This window comes from Tamandua tetradactyla, chromosome 10 (assembly GCF_023851605.1).
Source record: "Tamandua tetradactyla isolate mTamTet1 chromosome 10, mTamTet1.pri, whole genome shotgun sequence".
Lineage (NCBI taxonomy): Eukaryota > Metazoa > Chordata > Mammalia > Pilosa > Myrmecophagidae > Tamandua > Tamandua tetradactyla.
Window position 1 is genome coordinate 32,380,994 of NC_135336.1, and position 22,176 is coordinate 32,403,169.

The window sequence follows — 22,176 nt, forward strand, 5'->3', positions numbered from 1 at the left end:
CAATAGGCACAGGAGAAAAAGTTCTACCTGAATTTATGGAAAGTTTGGTTTATCTCTATTTTAAAAGACAGACCATTGTATTTATTTGGAGGGTGTACATGTTAAAAAGCTATAATATTAATGGGTCCCAGTAATTCAAGTGAAGTCTGCTGATGAAACGATGGCAATTCACAACAGACTACAATGCAAGATAACATATCATAAAAGTCCTGAAGGAGGATATACACTTCTAACTTTTTTTTCTAAGTAAGAACCATTTCTAACATTTGGGAACTAGTACAAAAGTACTGGAATGTGTATTGCTTGTATTTGAATATTTTTTAATTTGCTAAAGCTGTTGGAATGTAGTGTACCAGAAATGAATCAGCTTTTATAAAGGGGATTTACTAAGTTACAAGTTTACAGTTCTAAGGTCTTAAAAATGTCCAAACTAAGGCATTTATAGAAAGATACCTTGACTCCCAATAAATGTCTGTCACATGGGAAGACACCTGGCTGGCATCTACTGGTCTTTGTTCCTGGTTCCATTGTTTCCAGCTTCTGATTACAGTGGTTTCCTCTCTGAGCATCTATGGGTCCTGACTTAGCTGCTCTGGGGCAAGACTCTGGGTTCCATCTCCCGAGCTTAGCATCTCCTGGGGCCGGAGATTTCTTCCCTTCAGGTTCTGGCTATTTTTGTAAGTCCCTGCTTAGCACCGGGGCACTCTAAGCATCTGCTTGCACTCCAAGCATCTCCCAAGGTCTGTGTCTATGTCAGTTCTTTTAAGGACTCCAGTAAACTAATCAAGACCCACCTTGAATGGGTGGAGTCACATCTCCATCTAGTCAAAAGATCACACCCTCAATTGGGATGTGACATCTCCATGAAGGTAATCTAATCAAAATTTCCCAGCCTACAATATTGAATCAGGATTAGAAGAACAAGTCTTTTCTGGAGTACATAACAGTTTCAAACCAGTGCAGTATATAAATGGTTGGCACATAGTACATCTTCTATTGGGTGGGTGAGTGGATGGATGAACTACATATGTATCTGAGATTTTTAAGATTTTAGGCATACAATACTGATTCAAGTTTATACTTCATGTAGATCAGTGCCTTCTGTGTCTGTTTCATGTCTATCTTCCATCCCCAGTAATTTTATGAGTTGAATGAAAGTGATTAGCACATGCAGTAAAGTCACAGGTATTGACCACAAACATTGGGTGTCTGCTGAGAGAACTGACTTACTAGTTTCACCCATATTTCTTATTCTGTCCATTTGCATGGGTTTACTCAATTCCTACTGCATTCCATGTTCATGAATTTCTGGCATGTATATACCAGTCATAGAGCCATGTGTTGATGTATATGCACATATCATATGGGTCACATTACACATAAAAGGTATATTCCAATTGACAAATAGATTTTGAAAAGTCATTTGCTGGACAGTAATTTATAAGTCAAAGCACATTTAGAAAGATGGATAGAAGCTCTGGAGTCAGAAAAACTGGGTTCAAACTCTGGTTCTACAGCCTAGAGCTGTGCCTTCTTGAACAAGTTACTTAACTTTTCTGAGCTCAGTTTCTTTTTTTTTTTTTTTTATTTTTTTTTTTTTTAAAGGAAAGACAGAGAGAAGGAAGGAAGGATAGAAGGAAGGAAGGAAGGAAGAAAGGGAAACATCTTTAAACATTTTCTTGTTTTATTGTATTCCGTTTCTTTGTTTTTGTTACATGGGCTGGGGCCGGGAATCGAACCGAGGTCCTCCGGCATAGCAGGCAAGCACTTTGCCCGCTGAGCCACCGCGGCCCGCCCTGAGCTCAGTTTCTTATTGGTAAATTTGAGATAATAATAATACAGTGAGGCATAAATTTGAGCAAATACAACTATACAGACTTGGCCAATATATTTGGTTAGTAAGTTTTAACTATTTATTTTTATATATGGCTTCCTACAAGTTAGCCCAGCAACTTCATCTCTGACATGTTAAGTATGGACTCTGTAATATATGACATATCACTATATGTGTCACATGTCTTTACTTATTACTGTGCAGGGTTGTAATAAAACCTATATATCTTTACATGCAATTCAGAGGATTTTCCAATTTTGACCTCCCACAAGTTCATTTAACTTGCTGACTTTGGAATCTAATCTGCACATATAGATCAACTCCAACTCCTTCATAGAGCAAGTTTTGCAATTAAGTGAGGATTAAATTTGGATAGCATGTGGAGATACCAAGCACATACCACCTGCTCAGGGTCAGGCTCATTTCTGTGCCACAGAAAAGGTTAAGTGGCCAAGTTATAAAATAAATATTTGCCTAGTTAACCCAGAATGTTCTTAAAATCTGATGTTACTATCAATTTTGCTTTACCCCTTCCCCTTAGTTACTTTAACTTAATGGCATCTTACACACAAGCACATGCACACACCAGATTAGCATATCCTCAGCACATCTATAGAAACTGTCTCTGCAGCACTGAAATACCATTTTTGGTGGCTGTTCAAATGCTCTTTTGGTTAGCCCTTCTGTAACCTTGACTCTAAATGGAAATGCATTGTAAGCTGGAATTTGTAGTATGGAGAACTCACTATCCCTATTAGACCAAGTCACTGCTTACCGTCCCACAACAGCAAATTTCCCACCAACATTTGTGGGACTGAATGTGACTACCTCGAAATCATTTTTAGGGGCTGGCAGTAATGGTCTTGCTCACTCTCACTAACACACACACACAAATACGCGCGCGCACACACACCCTGATAACAGTTAAACCAGAGTCTTAAAATCCGGCATTCGACAGAGTTCCCAGTTAATGTCACTATCTAACGTGAAGAAGAATGATGAGCTCAGTGCAGTGTTGTTGCCACCAGTGAGATCATTACTGTTCTAGAAACAAAACTCGGGAAAATCTTTCCAAAAGGGTTTTCAAATATAGAATTGAGGAGGCAAAAATGCCCATAACTTATCATGTGTGCTCTTGCATCTCTCCGATCTCAGTCTCTCCCTCTTACTTTTAAGTTTATTGATTGTATTATAGTGAGCCCACCACTAATTCCTAGTTTTATCAAAATGTCAGGTCTATTATAAGAGCCCAGTAGACATTAGCTGGTGCTATTGTTGTGGCTATAATTATTAGAAAGGCTTCTGTGTGTCAAAATTCAACTATGCATCTGCTCCAAGGAAGATCTAAGCAGTGATCATAAAGGAGGCAGCCGTTTCTTCCCGGAACACTGCTTAAGGAACTGGCGAGCAGAGCTCAAGGTGAGGAATCTCAGCCATCCTTCTCTGTCGTGCTCTGACCTTCACCATACAGCTTCACTATCTCGATAAATGATAATGAAGCAATTAATTCTCCCATCTCTAAGGAAGTCCCCATGTTCATTCTAAAGCCCAGTATAAGTAGCTTCTCAGCCATGTTTCCTAATCTCTCTGTGAAAAGTAGAGGGGGAAAGGATTGGGTGCTGCCAAGACATCCGATTTTGAAAGTGGCTGGACTTCCATTCAGAAAAACAACACAAAGAAGAACTTTCTGACAGTTCTTCTTCTCATGAAATAGCTTGCCACATGGGATGGTGGATTACCAGAAACAGAAAAGGTGGAACTTCAGTCTCTTCCTGCTGGAGTTGCTATTTTTCTCTGAGGAAAGGGCAACATGCATGTCTGGATGCATACACGGGGCGTGATCTTGAGTCATAGAGAGATCCAAGGCTGCAAGGCCTGACTGCCCAGAGTTTTCTTGGCTGGCCGGTGTTGCCTCAGCTTCCAGCAGAGTCCCAGCAGTCTGCCAAAGGCCACGTTGTCAACAGCTCCTATTGACAGAGGAGCACGATGGGATGTTGGTGCAGGAGGGAGTCCTGAAGATTCCCAAATGAGTAGCCCAAACCTTTCATTTCACATATAAGAAAAATGACTAGTATTTAAATTTCTTCTAAATCAGTGAGCCATTGTGTTAGAAGAACTTATAGAATGAATAAGCAATAGCTGGTGAAAGGGGTTTAAGAAGCATTCAAGGGAAGAAAAAAGTTAAGAAAATCCTTTCAGCTGGCTTATTCTTCCTTTGAATAAAAGTAAATGGGAGAGTGCTATTTCTTTGAATACCTTGCTTGATATGAGACGCATTAAGTTAAAAGAATAATAGGCCCATCCTAAAATCAGATCCATCCTGTCTTTGGAAACAAGTAGGTATCAAATCCTTCAATAAATCTGAACTTCAGGACTCCTCAAGTCAACCTGCTTTGGCCTTGCTGTTCATATCACCATAGAACCCAAGTTCCTAGACTAGCCCACAAAGCGTTTTAGAGCTATTTAGGGCTTCTAATCACTCAGCACAATGCCTTAAACATTATAGGTACTCCCTAAAGGTTTGTTGAATTAATAAGTGGAGAATCCTCATTAGCATCCTTTCCTTCTTAAGTATTGAGATTAATTGGGATATATATCCCCAGTATCAAGAATGAGAAATAATCTCCCCACCCCTCCTCATAATCCCTCAGCAGTGACTGCTTATGGAATAATCAGTTGCTCATTTTCCTCATTTATTCATCATTCATGTATTCATTCAATAACTACTGTGCTGACAGCACTGTATTGTTAGGATAAGTAAGGCAAGGCAAAAGCACCTTGTCTCCTGAGGAGGTTTTAGCCCTCACTGCTCCTACCACCCCCTTGGAACCCGACAAAGAGAAACTTTAGGAATTGCTGGTGTGAGTGCCTCCTGCTGACAGGTCACACCCCTGGGCTAGGCCACGTGGGGGCTGAGGTGGGCCCCCTCATTGGCTGCCTCACTTCCAGTGTCACCCTGCCTGCTGACAGTTCTCATGAGACTACTGCATAGCATGGGGGAGTTCTGGGAGAGTCTGAAAAGCTCCATCTGAGGATAGAGCAGCAGTTTACTTAGATGGGGGTAGAAGGGATAACAACACAAGTTCAGTGACTGTATACTGAAGGCCGCTGATCAGTGATCCCAAATAGCTATGCATTCTCTCTTCTTTTTCCCTCCCACCATACTTCTAAATTTTTAAATAAATAAGTAAATACTTGCATGTGATAAAACATCCAAAAAGTGTAAAGATACATATATATGTCTTCTATCCCAGATCACTTGTTCCTCCATTTGCTTCACTAGAAGCTAATATTCTGAAAAGATAATGCTTGCAGCAAGTGTGTGTGTGTGTTGGTGTGGACTCATTTTTACACAAATAGGAGCATCCTATACCCATTTCTGACCCTGACTTTTTTTTTTTTTTTTTTAGAAATCATTCCATTCTACATATGCAATCAGTAATTCTTAGCATCATCACATAGATGCATGATCATCATTTCGTAGTACATTTGCATCGATTTAGGAAAAGAACTAGCAAAACAACAGAAAAAGATACAGAATGTTAATATAGAGAAAAAATAAAAATAATAATAATAATAAAAAAAGACACAAACAAACAAACAAAAACTATAGCTCAGACGCAGCTTCATTCAGTGTTCCAACATAATTACATTACAATTAGGTATTATTGTGCTGTCCATTTTTGAGTTTTTGTATCTAGTCCTGTTGCACAGTCTGTATCCCTTCAGCTCCAATTACCCATTATCTTACCTTGTTTCTAACTCCTGCTGGACTCTGTTACCAATGACATATTCCAAGTTTATTCTCGAATGTCCGTTCACATCAGTGGAACCATACAGTATTTGTCCTTTAGTTTTTGACTAGACTCACTCAGCATAATGTTCTCTAGGTCCATCCATGTTATTACATGCTTCATAAGTTTATTCTGTGTTAAAGCTGCATAATATTCCATCGTATGTATATACCACAGTTTGTTTAGCCACTCGTCTGTTGATGGACATTTTGGCTGTTTCCATCTCTTTGCAATTGTAAATAACGCTGCTATAAACACTGGTGTGCAAATGTCCGTTTGTGTCTTTGCCCTTAAGTCCTTTGAGTAGATACCCAGCAATGGTATTGCTGGGTCGTATGGCAATTCTATATTCAGCTTTTTGAGGAACCGCCAAACTGCCTTGCACAGTGGTTGCACCATTTGACATTCCCACCAACAGTGGATAAGTGTGCCTCTTTCTCCGCATCCTCTCCAGCACTTGTCATTTTCTGCTTTGTTGATAATGGCCATTCTGTCTGACCCTGACTTTTTAAAACAATAGTTCATTTATAAAATTTTGCAGTCATCTTCCCAAGGCCCAGTGGAGGAGAGAGAAGGGTAGAGGGCACATCTGGAAGAAACATCCAGCACACCAAGGGTAGCAATGAGGACGAATAGAAGGAAGGTAGCCTACCAATTCTGCCCCCTTCTTACTAGCAAAACGTGCAAAAACGCTTCCCTAGTTTAAGAGACATTTTAAATCAGAAACTAACAACATCAGAGCTGATTTCAGGGAGGGGATGGGGGCTGATCACTTCCAGCATGTCTCCCTACAGATTAGAAACACCACCGGCTGCCACTCCACTTCTTGTTTTAGTTTGCTATTGCTGCCAGAATGCAATATACCAAAAATTGAATGGTTTTTATAAAGGAGATTTTAAAAATTAAAAGTTTATGGTTCTAAGGCCTTAAAAATGTCCAAACTAAGGCATCCAGGGAAAGATATCTTGAATCTGAAAAAGGGTTGAATGGCATTCAGGGTTGCTTTGTCATCTGAGCAGGCAGGGGCTGGCATCTAAGGTCTTTGCTCCTGGTTCATGGCTTTGTGCCTTTGATTCCAGTGGCTTCCTCTCTAAGCAGCTGTGAGCTCTCATTTATCTTCCTTGTGACAAAACTCTAGGTTCTGGCTTGCTTAGCATCTCATAGGAAGGCACATGGTAATGTCTGCTGGGCTTCTCTCCTGACTTCTTGTTCCAAACGACTGTTGCAGATCATGTGGGTCCCTCTGGCGTTTTCCTCTGCATCTGAGCTGTGTCAGCTCTTTTAAGGACTCCGGTAAACTAATTAAGCCCCACCTTGAATGGGTGGAGTCACATCTAATTACATCTGTGATCAACTAAGGCATGTCCCCCACAACAAGATAATCCAATCAATTGGAAACTTTTAAGGAAGAAGAGAGACTTTTTCACTGCTTCTTCAGCCAGTGAGCCTCTCCTGTGGAGTCCATCCAGACCCTTCATCACACCCACGAGCTTCACAGCCTGCCCTACTCACTTTGGACTCTTCCATTCCCATGGTTGCATGAGACACCTTTATCAATCTCATATTTACAGATCTCTCTGTTGGTTCTGCTTCAGAGGAGGCTCTGCGACATGTCCCGGCCTGCTGTACAAGCTGCTCTGCTACTAGGGCCATATGATCCAGCAGATCCAATGGTGCTGGAAGTGTCAGTGGCAAATAAGGATGCTATCTGAAGCCTTTTGCAGGCCCCTATAGGAGAATCACAATGCAAACCCTTAGGATTTGGGAGCAAAGCCTTACCATCTGTTGCAGATAACTACTCTCCTTTTGAGAAACAACTTTTAGCTTGCTACTGGGCCTTAGTAGAGACCGAATGCTTAACCATGGGCCACCAAGTTATCATGAGATCTGACTTGCTTACCATGAACTGGGTGTTGTCTGATCCACCCAGCTATAAAGTTGGGTGTGCACAGCAGCACTCCATCATAAAATAGAAATAATATATAAGAGATAGGGCTCAAGCCAATCCTGAAGGAACAAGTTAGTTACATGAGGATATGTCCCAATGCCCATGGCCCCCACTCCTGTCGCATTACCTTCTCTTTCCCAGCCTGGAGTTATGGCCTCTTGGGGAGTTCCTTACAGTCAGTTGACCACAGAAGAGAAAACTTGGGCCTACTTTACAGATGGTTCTGCACTGTATGCAGGGACCACCCAGAAACAGACAGCTGCAGCACTACAACCCTGTCTGAGATGTCCTTAAAGGACAGTGGTGAGTGGAAATCCTCCTTAGTGGGTGGAACTTTGAGCAGTGCACCTGGTTGTTCATTTTTCTTATAAGGAGAAGTGGCCAGACATGTGTTTGTATACAGACTCATGGGCTATTGCTACTGGTTTGGCTGGATGGTCATGGACTTGGAAGGAGCATGATTGGAAAGCTGGTGACAAAGAGGAAGAGGTATATGGATAGACCCTTCTGTAGGCAAAGAACTTGAAGATATTTGTGTCCCATGTGTACCCTCTGCTCACCAGAGGGTAACTTCAGCAGAGTAGGGTTTTAATAATCAAGTGGATAAGATGACCCTTCCTGTAGATACAGGTCATTCTCTTTTCCCAGCCACTCTTGTCTTTGCCCAATGGGCTCATGAACAAAGTGAGCATGGTGATAGGGATGGAGATTATATATGGGCTCAGCAATATGGACTTCCACTTACTGAGGCTGACCTGGCTATGGCCACTGCTGAGTGCCCAATCTGCCAACAGCAGAGACCCACGTTCAGTCCCTGATAGGGTACCATTCCCCGAGGTGATTAGCCTGCTACCTGGTGGCAGGCTGATTACATTGGACCACTTCTATCATGGAAGGGGCAGTGATTTATTCTAACTGGAATTGACACATGCTCCAGATATAGGTTTGCATTCCCTGCATGCAGTGCTTCTGCAAAAACTACCATACGTGGACATAAAGAATGACTTATCCACCATCATTCTGTATTCCTCACAGCATTGCTTCTTATCAGAAAATCTATGTTACAACAAGTGAAGTGTGGGAATGGGCACATGCTCATGGAATTCTCTGGTCTCACCATGTTTCCTATCATCCAAAGGTAGCTGTGTGGATAGAACAATGGAATAACCTTTTAAAGACCCAATTATGGTACCAACCAGGTGGCAATACCTTGCAGGGCTGCAACAGTGTTCTCCTGAAGTCTGTGTATGTTTTAAATTAGTGTCAACTCTATGGTGCTGTTTGTCCCTTATCCAGGATTCACAGGTCCAGGAATCAAGGGGTGGAAATGGGAGTGGCACCACTTACTATCACCCTTAGTGACCCACTAGGAAAATGTTTGTTTCCTGTCCGTGGAACCTTATGCTCTGCCGGTCTTCAGGTCTTCGTTCCAAAAGGAGGAGTGCTTCCTCCGGGAGACACAACATTGATTCCATTGAACTGGAAATTAAGACTGCCACCTGGCCACTTTGGGCTTCTCATGCCACTAAATCAACAAGTATGAAAGGGGATTACTGTTCTGTTTGGGGTGATTGATCCTGACTATCAAGGGGAAATAGGACTGCAATTACACAATGGAGATAAAGAAGAATTTTCCTGGAATACAGGAAATCCTGTAGAATGTCTCTTAGTACTACCTTGCCCTGTGATTAAAGTTGATGGATGGGGGTGCAAGGATAGTTCAGTGGTAGAATTCTCACTTGCCATGCAGGAGACCTGGTTTGATTCCCAGCTCATTCACTTCCCCCACCAAAAAAAAAAAATTAAAATCAATGGAAAACTGCCACAACTCAATCTAGGCAGGACTACCAATGGCCCCAAAACTTCAGGAATGAAGGTCTTGGTTACCCCATGCAGCAAAAACCATGGCCAGCTGAAGTGCTTACTGAGTGTAAAGGGAACATGGAATGGGTAGTTGAAGAAGGTAGTGATAACTATGAACTATGACCATGAGACCAACAGAAACAAGGACTGTGATTGTATAAATATTTCCTCCCTGTTTGTTATGGTTATATTTGCATTTGTATATATGCAAATATCTTGTTTCCCTCTTATCATGTGACATAAGTTATGTTGTTCATATAGTATTTAAGTCATCGGATTTGAAATTTAAGAGTGAATGTTACCTAGGGACTTGCGCCCTATTCTGGAGAGATGTAGTGCATTTCCGGTTGTACACAAGACAGTTGAACACTGTTAGGTGAAATGTGTCTGCTGTGTTTTATTTGGAAATTAAACATGTTTCAAGGTGATATGTATAGCTGCCAAGTTGACAAGTAGTGAACTGTGATGATGAGGCTCTGGTGTCCAGTTTGTCAAATGATTATGCCTAGTTGTCTGGTCAAACAAGCACTGGCCTAATATTTCATGGCTAGTTGATAAACCAGAAGGCTGGTGTATTGAATCACCAGTCAGTTGACTGCATCTGTGACTGACCACATCTGTGATCAACAAAGGCATGCCTCCCGCAATGAGATAATCCAATCAGTTGATGACTTTTAAGGAAGAAGAGAGACTTTTTCACTGCTTCTTCAGCCAGTGAGCCTCTCTTATGAGTTTCATCCAGACCCTTCACCGGAGCCACCAGCTTCACAGCCTACCTTACAGATTTTGGGCTCTTCCATTCCCATGGTTGCATAAGATACCTTTATAAATCTCATATTTTCAGATCTCCACTGTTGCTTCTGTTTCTCTAAAGTACCCTAACATAGGAGATAAATAATAAGTCAAGAATAAACATAATAATAGCTAATATTCATTCTTATTAATTCTCACAACCATTAGACAAGGCAATATTTTAATCCTTCTTTTAAATAATGATACTAATGTTTGGCATATAAGTAACATGACCAAGATCATACGGTTAATAAGTGGCCTATCTGGGTCCCACACTGTATTAGTTTCCTAGGGCTGCTATAACAAATTACCACCAATTTGGAGGCTTAAAACAACAGAAACTTATTCTCTCCTGGTTTGGGAGGGCAGAGGTCCCAAGCCAAGGTGTCAGCAGGGTCATGACCCATCTAAAGGCTCTAAAGGAGAATCTGTGCTTGCCTCTTCCAGCCTCTAGTGACTCCAGATATTCCTTGGTATGGACTGTATAATTCCAATCTCTGCCTCCATTTCCTTCTTCTCTGTATTTGTCTCTATGTCCCAAATCTTCTTCTCTGTATTTTTCCTTATGTCCCAAATCTCCCTCTGCCTTTCTCATATTAAGACACATCATTGGATTTACGAACCACCCTAAATCCAGGATCACATCTCAAGATCCTTAACATAATTACATCTGCTAAAATTCTTTTTTTACCAAATGAGTTCACATTCACAGGTCATGGGAAGACACGTCTTTTAGGGAGCCATTATTCAACCTACTGCATATATTTAAGGCTGTCTGGCCTCTATCCTACTTCAGAAGACCAAGAAGCAGAATAACAAGCCCCTATGGGTTTGCTACCTTCTACTTGCCAGCTCATACCTGGTGCTGTATCTTCCAAGGTCCAATTTTGGTTTGAAGAATTCCCAACATTTTATGAATATTGGTTGGGAGTGCCATGTCCTAATGGCAGAGGGAGGTAAGAGTTAAAAGTCACAGAAAGAACACTGGTTTTGAGAACTAGCTTGAGGAACATATCCTCGTTTTGAGGACTGGCTTGAGGAATGTATCCTGGCTCTATCTATCCCTTTCAGGCTGTGCAACCTCTCTGAATCTTAGTCTGTTCATCAGAAAATTGAGTCACGTAATGTTGTCATAACAATTAGGTAAGGTAGCATGTGTAAAGCCTTTGGCACATTGACTGGCCCTTGTTAGGTAACTCCCTTTTTCTCTTCTAAGATGGAGCAAGTTCCATCCCTTATCTTGGGCATTGGAAGAATCTCAACATCTGCTAGCAAAGAAGGCAAAATTACAAGTACCTGCCAAGAAGTAGGAGAAGGAGCCTTTCAAATAGGAACAAGGACCCTCCTCAGTTCATTTTCCATGGTGACAATACAATTACTGCTCCCCTTCCCATCTTACCCCTGACCAATTCTGGGATTTCCTTAAAAATCCAATTGTCTATCTCATATTCAGGTACCACCTGTCTATATCCAAGATTCAAAACTGGAGAAATGGGCCTTTTTAGAAATGAAGGTGTCTTCCTATCATTGTATTCCAATAATCTTTTAGTATCTCTACACCAGCAGGTTTCTTTCTGCTGCATCCCTCCCAGGAACCTTTGCTGTGACAGTCTGCATTCCTCTGCATGACACTTAACCACACTGTATGGAATGAATCATCTATCTTGACTGTGACCTCCTTTAAGGACAGCCATGGGCTCTTATTCATCTTTGCAGCCCCAGTACAGAGCAGTGTCTAGAATGCAATTGCTGGTAAATATTCTTTTTAAGTGAACTTCAGGAGATACAAAGATGAATTAGAGCTCCTGCCCTAAAGAGGGACAACATAGGTATCTGATTTCCCATCTCTCACTCTACCAACAAAACAATCAGGCCATGCATGGTAGATACCCTAAAAGCAGCAAAAATAAAGGGTTCTGGACCCACAAGTAATTAAAAGTTGCCTCTGACTGAGAAACTTGAGAAAGTTTTCACCAATGTGGCAGCCTTTGAACTGGGACATGAGAAGGAGGTAGGGAAAAGGGACAACCCCTGTTTCTCAAAGCTCCATGTGGATAAGAAGGTGCAGATACCACACATGATATGGGGCCATATTTTGTGGTCCACACTGGTCTGCAAGCAGCTTTACTCTTCCTCTTTCTCTCACCCACAGGGGACCCAAGCATCTGTTCCATCTCCAACCCTGATTTTGTCATCTACTCTTCAGTGGTGTCCTTCTACCTGCCCTTTGGAGTGACTGTCCTCGTGTATGCCAGGATCTATGTAGTGTTGAGACAGAGGAGACGGAAACGGATCCTCACTCGACAGAATAGCCAATGCATCAGCATCAGGCCTGGCTTCCCCCAACAAGTAAGCACCTTGGAAAGGGTAGAGGATAGACAACGCCCAACCTGTAACCTCTAGCAGTGTATGCTTTTGCCTGGGTTACTACCCTAGAGACATAGATCTGAGACCTATCCCTTAATATGCAGGTATTAGCTATGCTATGGAGGTAGGAAATTCAATCTCAAGAGCACACTGACAGTCTTCCCTAGAGCCTACCTTAATAGATGTTTAAATTTCCCAGGCTACTTAAACAGATACCAGGAAATGAGTTAGCTTAACAATGGGAATTTATTAGCTTACAGTTTTGAGGCTGAGAAGAATGTCCAATCAAGGCGATGCTTTCTTCCCAAAGACTGGCTACCATCAACCTTGATTCTTCTGTCTTATATGGCAAAGCACATGGCAGCATCTGCTGGTCTCTCCCTTCTCTTTCAGGTTTCATTTCTTTCAGCTTTTTGCTTTCTTGGCTTTTTCTCTCTCTTCTCTCTCTCCTCTCCTCTCCTCTCTTCTCTTTTCCTCTCCTCTCTCTCTCCATTCTGTTTATAAATGACTCCAGCAAGAGGATTAGGACCCAGCCTTAATGAAGTGGGTCACACCATAATTGAAGTAGCTTCCTCAAAAGGTCCTGCTTACAATGGGTCCATGTGCACAGGAATGGATTAAATTTAAGAACTTGCCTTTCAAAGGTAAATACAGCTTCAAACCACCACATTTGACAATATGATAGCATAGTTTCTGACTTGTTCTGCTTCCCTTCAAGGCCCCACATTCCCTAGAAATGGCCAGGGCAGATGAGAGCAGGGCTTAAGTGTGGGAGTTGTACCATGCACTTCTGATGGGTTTCCAACACTGACTCTTTGTGCAAGCTGCTCATTCCAATAACCTTTGGGGTCCATGGAAACCTTTTCTTCTTTGCCAGATCGTCCCCTTCTAAGGCACTGAGAAGAGATGGGATCCATGGTATAATAGTTTACCATGATGTGTTTGAAACATAAATGGATGAATATCGATCACTTGCAATCTGCTAGGGACACCAGAAATATTATACAACACCTGTCTTCATGAGCTTAGAATCTAAACTAGCAAAGAAAGCATACCTCCTCCCAAAGTTAATGAATAGTTCCTGACTGAATGGGCTGTTTGCCAAATGTGAAGTGAGGAAAATTAAGCACCAAATACTAAGTGCTGTGGAATTTAAAAGAGGAGAGTGGTTAATGCTAGAAAAAGGCATCATTGACAAACAACTGAGTTTGATATTGAAGGCAAGTTCAATTTGGATGTCTAGATCATCCTTTGAAGATCTGAGTGAGGCTCAGACTCTCAAAATCAAACTCCCCAAGGCTTAGATAGTAAAAGCCTGTTGGTTCCCACGAAATATGAGGTCAGGATCCAAGGCTGAGGATTTGAACAAATTGCATATGAAGCATTGTCTCAGCATGACTGAGCATGGCTAGTCATGTAGGACTGAATCCACAACTGATTGTTTCTTCTTCAATCCACCCTAGTCTACCTGTCTGCAGCTACACCCCATTCGGCAGTTTTCAATAAGGGCCAGATTTCCATCAGATGCTACTGGGAAAATGGTGAGTAAGCCTTGTCTTTGGTTATAGGGAAAGAATAAAAGAATAAGAGACCTTATCCCATGATACTGGCTCATCTTGATTCCACTCCCAACCCAAAATGAAATCTAGCCTCAGTTCTATACTTGCATCTAAAATACATGCCACATCTGAGATCCTGCCTAATTTAAGCTGAAAAATAAGAAACATCAAATTACGTTCAGAAAGCATGTGACTATTAGGCTGAAACACAATGACTGGAGTTCAATGACTATTGGATGTACTGTGAAGATGTCATCCAGAACCATTTGCACTAGAGGAAACAGGGTGTCAATGAAACAAACGTGGACATAGCTGAGAAAGCAGAGAAGGGAGACTAATATGAGAATTTTAAGTGCTCTCATTGACATTAAATGTGGGGTAAACCAAGACAATTTCTTGCATAACCTTGGGCCTTACCTTTCCAACTGAAGCCAGCCCTGTCCTCACCCAATAACCAGAGGGCAGAATAAAATCTGAAGGTTTTTAATTTGACCAGAATTCCATCTCCCTGGACTCCACAGCCAAACAAGCATTAGGAATGAAGCTTCAAAAACCCATAATGATGATCTGAGATTTGTCCAATTTCTGCATAGCTAATTAAATACTTTTTTACACAGGACTGATATAACAGAAACTCTTGCTGAAAAATGATAGAAGGTGGATAGGAAGCTCAAAGCTTCCTGTAGTAGACCAGTCCACCTTCAATCCACAGTCAAAGGAGGAAAAGCAATGACTACAAACAGAGATACTAGAAAGCCAAGATATTGGCATTGCCAGGAGTGTGGAGAAGTAGGCTTTGTCCAGTCATCAAGAGCTGGAGAGTTCTGCCACCCAGACTGAGAGGAATCCAGTGTTTCCTCATGGCAATCATGAGGAAAGGTTTGCAGAGAGGGTTGAAAATACATTCACCAATATATAGCTTTAAAGACTCTCTTTCCTTTTATATAGAACTGATTCTCTACATCTGCAAAATGGAGACATGATGTATTAGATCAATGTTCTCAAATATGAGTTCATAGTCACACTCAAGAATTTGTTCTCAGACCCCTGGTTTCAGAAATAATGTATTAGAAGTCAATACTGCCATGTTTAGAAGATCATTAAGTGCCAGTGTAATCATAAATATGGTATAGACTCTGAATATATGTGGCAGTAACTCCACTTGTCTATTCATTAATTCAACAAATTGTGGTTATAAAGTGGTTATTCAGATAAAAAGAATACGCTTATGTTAATTATTAGAAAATCACACCAAAAGGAAGGCAAAAATTTTCAAAATTTATCACCATAAAACCCACAGGAATATCTCTATGGACCACAGTTTTAAAAACACCAAATCATCTTGAAGGCCACTATCATGCATTCATTTGTTCATTCACAAATGGTTTCTAAGTGTGTATAATGTGCCAGCACTGTGCACCTGGAAGATTCCTTGGTCCAAGGAGAGAAAAGTGAAGGATGAGCAGAAAATTTCTCATACTAGTGAGGGCTCTTGGTTGCTGACACTGACTTACCTAGAAAAAGCATTTACAGGAAATCTGACAGAGAGCTCGCAGACTCAATGAGAGGGATGAAAAACAGCTTCAGAAGATGCTGTTTTTGCCTAAGAAAGAATCTGGTTAGGAGACTTAGGACACTGAACTCTGAATGTCCCCACTGCTAGATGAATTCTGAAGTCTCTATGCTTCACTAGCTCCAGATCAAGGTCTCGGGTCAGGATTTCCAATTGACTGTGCTAGAGTTCTGGCTGCCAGTGGCAGGGAGTAAGGGAAGGAATGTCTGTCTTTATGGCTTCAGTAATGGGAGTTAGAGACCCCGGCCTTCTACTCAAGTTTGTTTACTTCTTCAAGATTGTCTGACACAGAGTCTGATTCTTCATACATGGAAAGAAGTTCAGGTGTTGGGCACCCACCCACCCACCCCCCAAAAAAGAGGGCCAGATATATCCACATATTCTCAGTTTTCTATTTTCAGGAACTGCTCATCCCAATCCTATTTTTCTCCCAATTTATTTTTTTTAACCAAAGGATAATGGGGAAGAATACATAGAGCAAAGCTTCCCCTAGAAGATAAATTGCCAGAGAAATTCTGCCCTCCCCGCCCCCCGTCATCCCCGCTCTATAGATTCAGATACCGCATAGCATTATCATAGAGGGAACAACTCAAAAGAGATGCAAATAAGGCAAGAGAAGAGGAGGAAGAACAGGACAGACAGTCAATTAGGCATTGACTGTTATCTCCTGAGCAGTAATTCTAGATGAAACAAAGTTCATTTATATAAAGGAGGAGTATTAAAGGAGGTTAGGGAGCAGTGAGGTCAGATTACCAAAAAGCTAGAGTGAGAATCTTCAGAACTCCTGAGTGATTTCTGCTTTCTCCCAACTCCAAACTTTTCTAATGTTGATTGAAACGTTCTCCTTCTATAAGCAGAAGAAATGAATATGTTTCTCAATAAATTAAGCTTTTTGTGTTTGTTTCCTCGTATTAATCTTATATGGTAGGAATTAACTTCAGTAATAATAATAATTTAATAATAATTCTGAGCCTCATTAATGATGAAGATAATAAAGTAATAGCTCCCATTTTTTGAGATCCTACCAGACACCATATGTGCCCATTTTATTTAATCCTCTCAGCAACCATTATAGAGTAAATATTGTTATTATGTTTCTTTTAAGGGTGAGAAAACCAAGACTCACAGAATTTAAGTAATTTGTCCAATTCACAGAACTTCTGCTATTCCTGTACAACACACTAGACCACATGGCTGTGAATATCTGTTTTTTTTAAAAGGATTTGAGTCTGGATTCTTACTCGTTAATGTCTGGCCCTTAATAAGACATTTACTGTCTTTAAACCTTGTTGTTCATCTTTAAAACTGAGTGGCCATAATAAGTTAACAGTTAATAATATTAATTAAATACTTTATGCTAGGCACTGCATTAAGCTATATGTCTATAAATCCTATTTCAGATTGATCAATCAATCAATGCACTAATAGATAAAATAGATATTCATTTAATTCCCACAATTACCCTGTGAAGTGTAGGTATCATTATTTATTATAGACCAATTTTACAGATGAGGCTCAGAGATATCCAGTTCACTTGCCCAAAGATATACCTACTAAGTAGGAAAGCTGAGTTGAAAATCCCGAGGTTTCTTTGTTTTTTGGGGAAATTTTTAAACTAAAAAGGAAGAAAGACAAATATAAAAGCCCTCCTGTACTCATTAGCTAGCTTCAACAATTCTCAACTCATGGCTAATCTTATTTCATCTACACTCCCAGCCACAGTCATGTATCTCCACTGGATTATTATAAAACAAATCCTAAACATCACATTATTCATTCATAAACATTTCTGCAAGACCCTCTGAAGGATAAGAATTCTTTTTTAGAAGCATGACCACAATATCACATCACACACAAAAATTAATAATTCCTTCGTATCATTAAATATCCAGTCAGTGCTCAAATTTCTGCAATTATCTTGTACGTGTTTTTATAGTGGTTTGTTTGAATCAAATTTACATAAGGCCCATACTTTGCAACTTGAAATTATTACAATAATTATCATTATTATTGCAATTTATTTGTTGAAGAAACTGAGTAATTTGTCTTGCAGAGTTTCCCACATTCCAGATTTTGTTCCTTGCATCTCAATGATATCATTTAATATGTTCCTCTGTATATCCAGGTCATTCTAACTCAAAAGGGAAATGTCACAGTCCTGTTATGCTCCTCAAGGGATTGTCATGATTTTTTAGGTGCTTTATAGTTATAAAGTCAGAAACAGATTTAATTTGCCTTAACTTTCCATGACCCCACTATTCAGTCAGATGCTCCTCTGTAGGGTTCATGCAATCGTGGTTTCTTCTTTCGTATTTGAATTATCTTTCCCTTTCAGGAACATTCAGAAGATAAAAAATATCCCCAGCAATGTCAGGACCCTCTGTTGTCACACCTACAGCCCCTCTCCCCTGGCCAGGCACACATGGAGCTGAAGCGCTACTACAGCATCTGCCAAGATACTGCTTTGGGGAGACCAGGCCTCCAAGAAGGGGAAGGAGAGCAGAAAAGGGAGGCAAGGACTCGGAACTCCCTCAGCCCAACCATGACACCCAAGCTCAGCTTAGAGGTTCGAAAACTCAGCAATGGCAGGTTGTCAACATCCCTGAAGCTGGGGTCCCTGCAACCTCGGGGTATGCCACTCCGGGAGAAGAAGGCAACACAGATGCTGGGCATTGTGCTGGGTGAGTTTGAGTCGGGTGGACTTGGGTTGGGGTGGGTTGGTTTGATTGGGTTACAGAGGTGGGCGGAACTGGCAGAGGGGATTAGGGTAACTGCATCTGACAGAAGTAAATCCAATGACAGTACCATTTATAAAACATTGACATTGCAATTGAAAAGGGTTCATATATAAATATTCACTCTAGTGGAACTTTAAAAGACCTAGATTGAAATTTATGAACCTGAACAGGTCATCTAACTGAGCTGTTTTCTTGTTTATCAAAGGCAGTTATAATGGATAAATCAAATAATAGATAAGGTAATATTCAGGAAGAGTCTGGCACAGATAAAACTTAATTTTAAATGTTTAGTGAAAATAATAGCATTGCAAAATAAAATACTGCTATCATATGGTTTGATAACAACTTGATTATTTTAAACTCAGAGAAAAAGAGACTGAATTCACCAAGATATCAAAAGTGATTGTCTTTGATTGGCAGATGGTCATTTTTCTTCTTTCTACTTTTCTGTATTTACCAAGTTTTCCATAATGTATATAAAACCAGAACTGATTTTTAGTAAGAAAAATATTAACTTTTTAAAATAAGGAAATAAAAAAAATGGATAAATCGCAGGTAACATATAGAGTTATTAAAGGCAATTCATCCTACTCAGTGTCACCGACAAACCCCAAGTTTCTCATCTACTGGGGACTTTATTAAATCTCCTAAATGTATTCTCTTTAACCACAGGAACTGTGTAAATTACATCTCTAAGATTTTTTTCCCTAAGTAATAAAATAAGGACATAAATACATTAATAAAATAAATAAATAAATGCTCAGGGGGCAAGGGGGAGTAGGTCTTCCCTATCAGTGCTTAGGTTCATGTCTTGCAAGGGTGAACATTAAAAAAATATCCAAATTCAATTGGGACATTAAAAAAAAAAAAAGGCTAGTAAAGAACCACAGAGATCGAATGAGGAATTTGGCTTAGTAACGAAGGCCTGAAATGAATTAAAGGTGTCAGCATGGCGTTTTCTCATCTGAAAAATGGGGATAATCACACCGACTTCATGGAGTTCTTGTAAAAATGATGGGTATGTAAAAATTTTAGGATAGTGAGTAGAATAATGCAGACAACCATGAATCATTTTTATATTGTCACAAAAGGAGTAAGCAAACGCCTCACCCAGTTTCTCTATTCATTTGAAACCTAGGGACCTTCATTGTCTGCTGGCTGCCCTTCTTCTTGACCCACGTTCTCAATGCCCACTGCCAAGCATGCCATGTGTCGCCAGAGCTGTACAGCGCCACCACATGGCTAGGTTATGTGAACAGTGCCCTCAACCCCGTCATCTACACCACCTTCAATGTTGAGTTCCGCAAAGCCTTCCTTAAGATCCTATCCTGCTAAAGAAGGAAGGGAGGGAACATTCTCTGTGTCCCCCTCTGCTGATCAGGCCACTGGGCCCCTGGCCAGGGCTTGCTCAGAAAGACTGCTGAATGTCCACAGACATGTGGTAGGAAGAGGATTCCTGGAGCCAGGACATCCCTGCGTGGCAACTGCTTCCTCCAAAACACAATGTTCTGCCGCCCCAGCTAAAATCTGACTTCATTCTGGCAGTCTTCAAGTGGTGGGGGACCTGCAAATGAAAAGCAATAATTCAGAAAGAAGCTGATAAAACATGACTCTCCACACATACAAAATTGTCATCAGAGGCATAATTCATTACAGTGAACAAAAAATGAACAGATTTCATAATTCTCAAGTTGCCAGAGGGCCTTGAAATCTCAGCCAGTAAACCATCTTGTAGAACAGCCCATCTCTCTTCCTTCAAACCTCTAATTAACTGTCAGACTAACCTTGTATTTTTGTGGGCACATTTCCCCTTGATCGCTCCTTTCTCCTTCACTGTATCCTGAAATATGAATGACAAGGCCAATGCTTCTACCTCTTTGTAGAATCCTTTTGGCTACATTTGGTTGGGATTTTCCTCACCCCAAGGGAGACATTATCCCACATTGGGACCTGGGCTTTGCTTCAAACCTTGCTTCCCTTACATTTTAGCCATAGCCAAGCTGGCCCTTTGGTTCTATTGCCAAACTCTCTTGAGGCAGTTTCAGAGTCTCGACTTCCAGAGTAATTCAAGATAGGGATGTGGAATGGTAAAGGAGTGGAAGTTCCCACTGTAGGCTCACTGTTGAACCCTGTGTTTCAAAACATGCCTTAGAAATGCTTTTCATAACTCTATAAGGTTTTCCTACCCAAGGCATCGCCATCTGCTGCTCTACAGAGACCCAATGCATTCAGACTCCTGAGGCTCACTAAGTAATAAGTGTCTACTAAATGCCAGTTACTTCCCCACATGCTGGATGTACAACAATGAATAAAACAGCCTCTGCCCTCAAGAAGGTCACCATCTGCTTCTTATTGACCAATTACTTGTCATAGGTGACAAGAACTCATCTAGACTGCCAAAGGACCTCGGAACTGAGGGCATAGGCAAGGTAGCTGCCCAAATCCATTATATGGACAGGCTTTGTAAAGTAAATGCAGATTCTATACTTCATCACCTCCAAAACTTATACTATAGGTATAATAGAAGCAATGTATAGTTGTCATTTGAAATTGCATTTAGGAGGAACTTGAATATTCTCATCATATATATTCTCACCTACAGAAGTTATTTTTACTGATTGCAGAATCAAGCTGCAATTTATGTACAATTCATGAAATGTTATCATCCTAAACTTTATTGCATTTACTTTTAATAACTTCAGTATATAGGCACGACAGATACCTGCTGCAATACCATTAAAACTTAAAAGTGTATAAGAACTTTACAAAGAAAACAAGGCTGCCCTTACCCCATCTTTCTTCCTCTAATTCTGAAGTATATAAAAGGAAATATATGTACCCTCCCACAGTGAGTTAGTTATCTATTATTCCTGAATGCTTTTAATGCCAGTATTTTAAAATATTATTATATATAACAATATTTATATGGTAACTTGGTGGGAAATTCTTCTGCCCACTAGTTCCTATAACTTGGGCCACTACTCAATAGATTTATGGTGCAAGCAAACCTGGTACTGAAACCATTATATATCTTCAGAAGTAGAAGCATATGATTCCTAGGGTTTTGATTTTGTTGTTGTTTTGTTTTTTGTTTTGTTTTTTGCAGGGGCAGACTCTGGGAATCGAACCTGTGTCTCCAGCTCAGCAGGTCTTGCCTGCTGAGCCACTGTTGTACTGCCCAATTCCTAAGTTTTTTCATGCAAAATAAACACAAGATAGATGAAACAGTGGGGTGAAAACTCATAAAATTCCATGATAAAATCTGAATTCTAAAGCTAGAAGCATAAACTGCATCAATATCAGTATATTTGTGAAGGAGAATGATAGCAAATATATTGTATGCTTTTTTTATATCAAGTTATTCAACTCTTCCAATAACCTTAGGAAAGTAAGCTTCATTTTAAAGATGAGGGAACTGAGTCCAGGAAGGTTAAGAAATTTGCCCAGGGTAAAATTGTAGCAAAACTGGGAAGCTGGAATTCAAATGCCAGTCTGTCTGATTGTCAGGCCCATATAATTAACCCCTTTGACCTCCTACCAGAGAGATAACGGGGTATAGGGGAGGAGAAAAAATTGGAGCAAAAACCTCCAGGAAAGGCGTATCCTCCCCCACCCACCCCTAAACATTCCCAAGAATCCAACCCAAGGCGTTAATTTCTCTCTCCTGCCTGTTCAGTTTCTAAAGGAGTTATGATAAGAAAAGGGGAC

General features: G+C 40.6%; 1 protein-coding gene across 4 annotated transcripts in view; it reads left to right on the top strand.

The window, feature by feature from the left end:
• The window catches only part of DRD3 (dopamine receptor D3), a 43,357-nt gene extending 22,110 nt beyond the window's left edge, over window positions 1-21,247 (top strand). For 3 of the 4 annotated variants that reach the window (XM_077118325.1, XM_077118329.1, XM_077118328.1), the window contains exons 3-6: window positions 12,384-12,580; window positions 14,062-14,139; window positions 18,066-18,411; window positions 19,607-21,247. In XM_077118325.1, the coding sequence (XP_076974440.1) occupies window positions 12,384-12,580; window positions 14,062-14,139; window positions 18,066-18,411; window positions 19,607-19,803 (818 nt within the window). In that variant the 3' untranslated portion in view covers window positions 19,804-21,247. The remainder of the gene's footprint in view (window positions 1-12,383; window positions 12,581-14,061; window positions 14,140-18,065; window positions 18,412-19,606) is intronic. The other variant, XM_077118327.1, reaches the window with a different exon arrangement.
• Window positions 21,248-22,176: the final 929 nt, after the last annotated feature.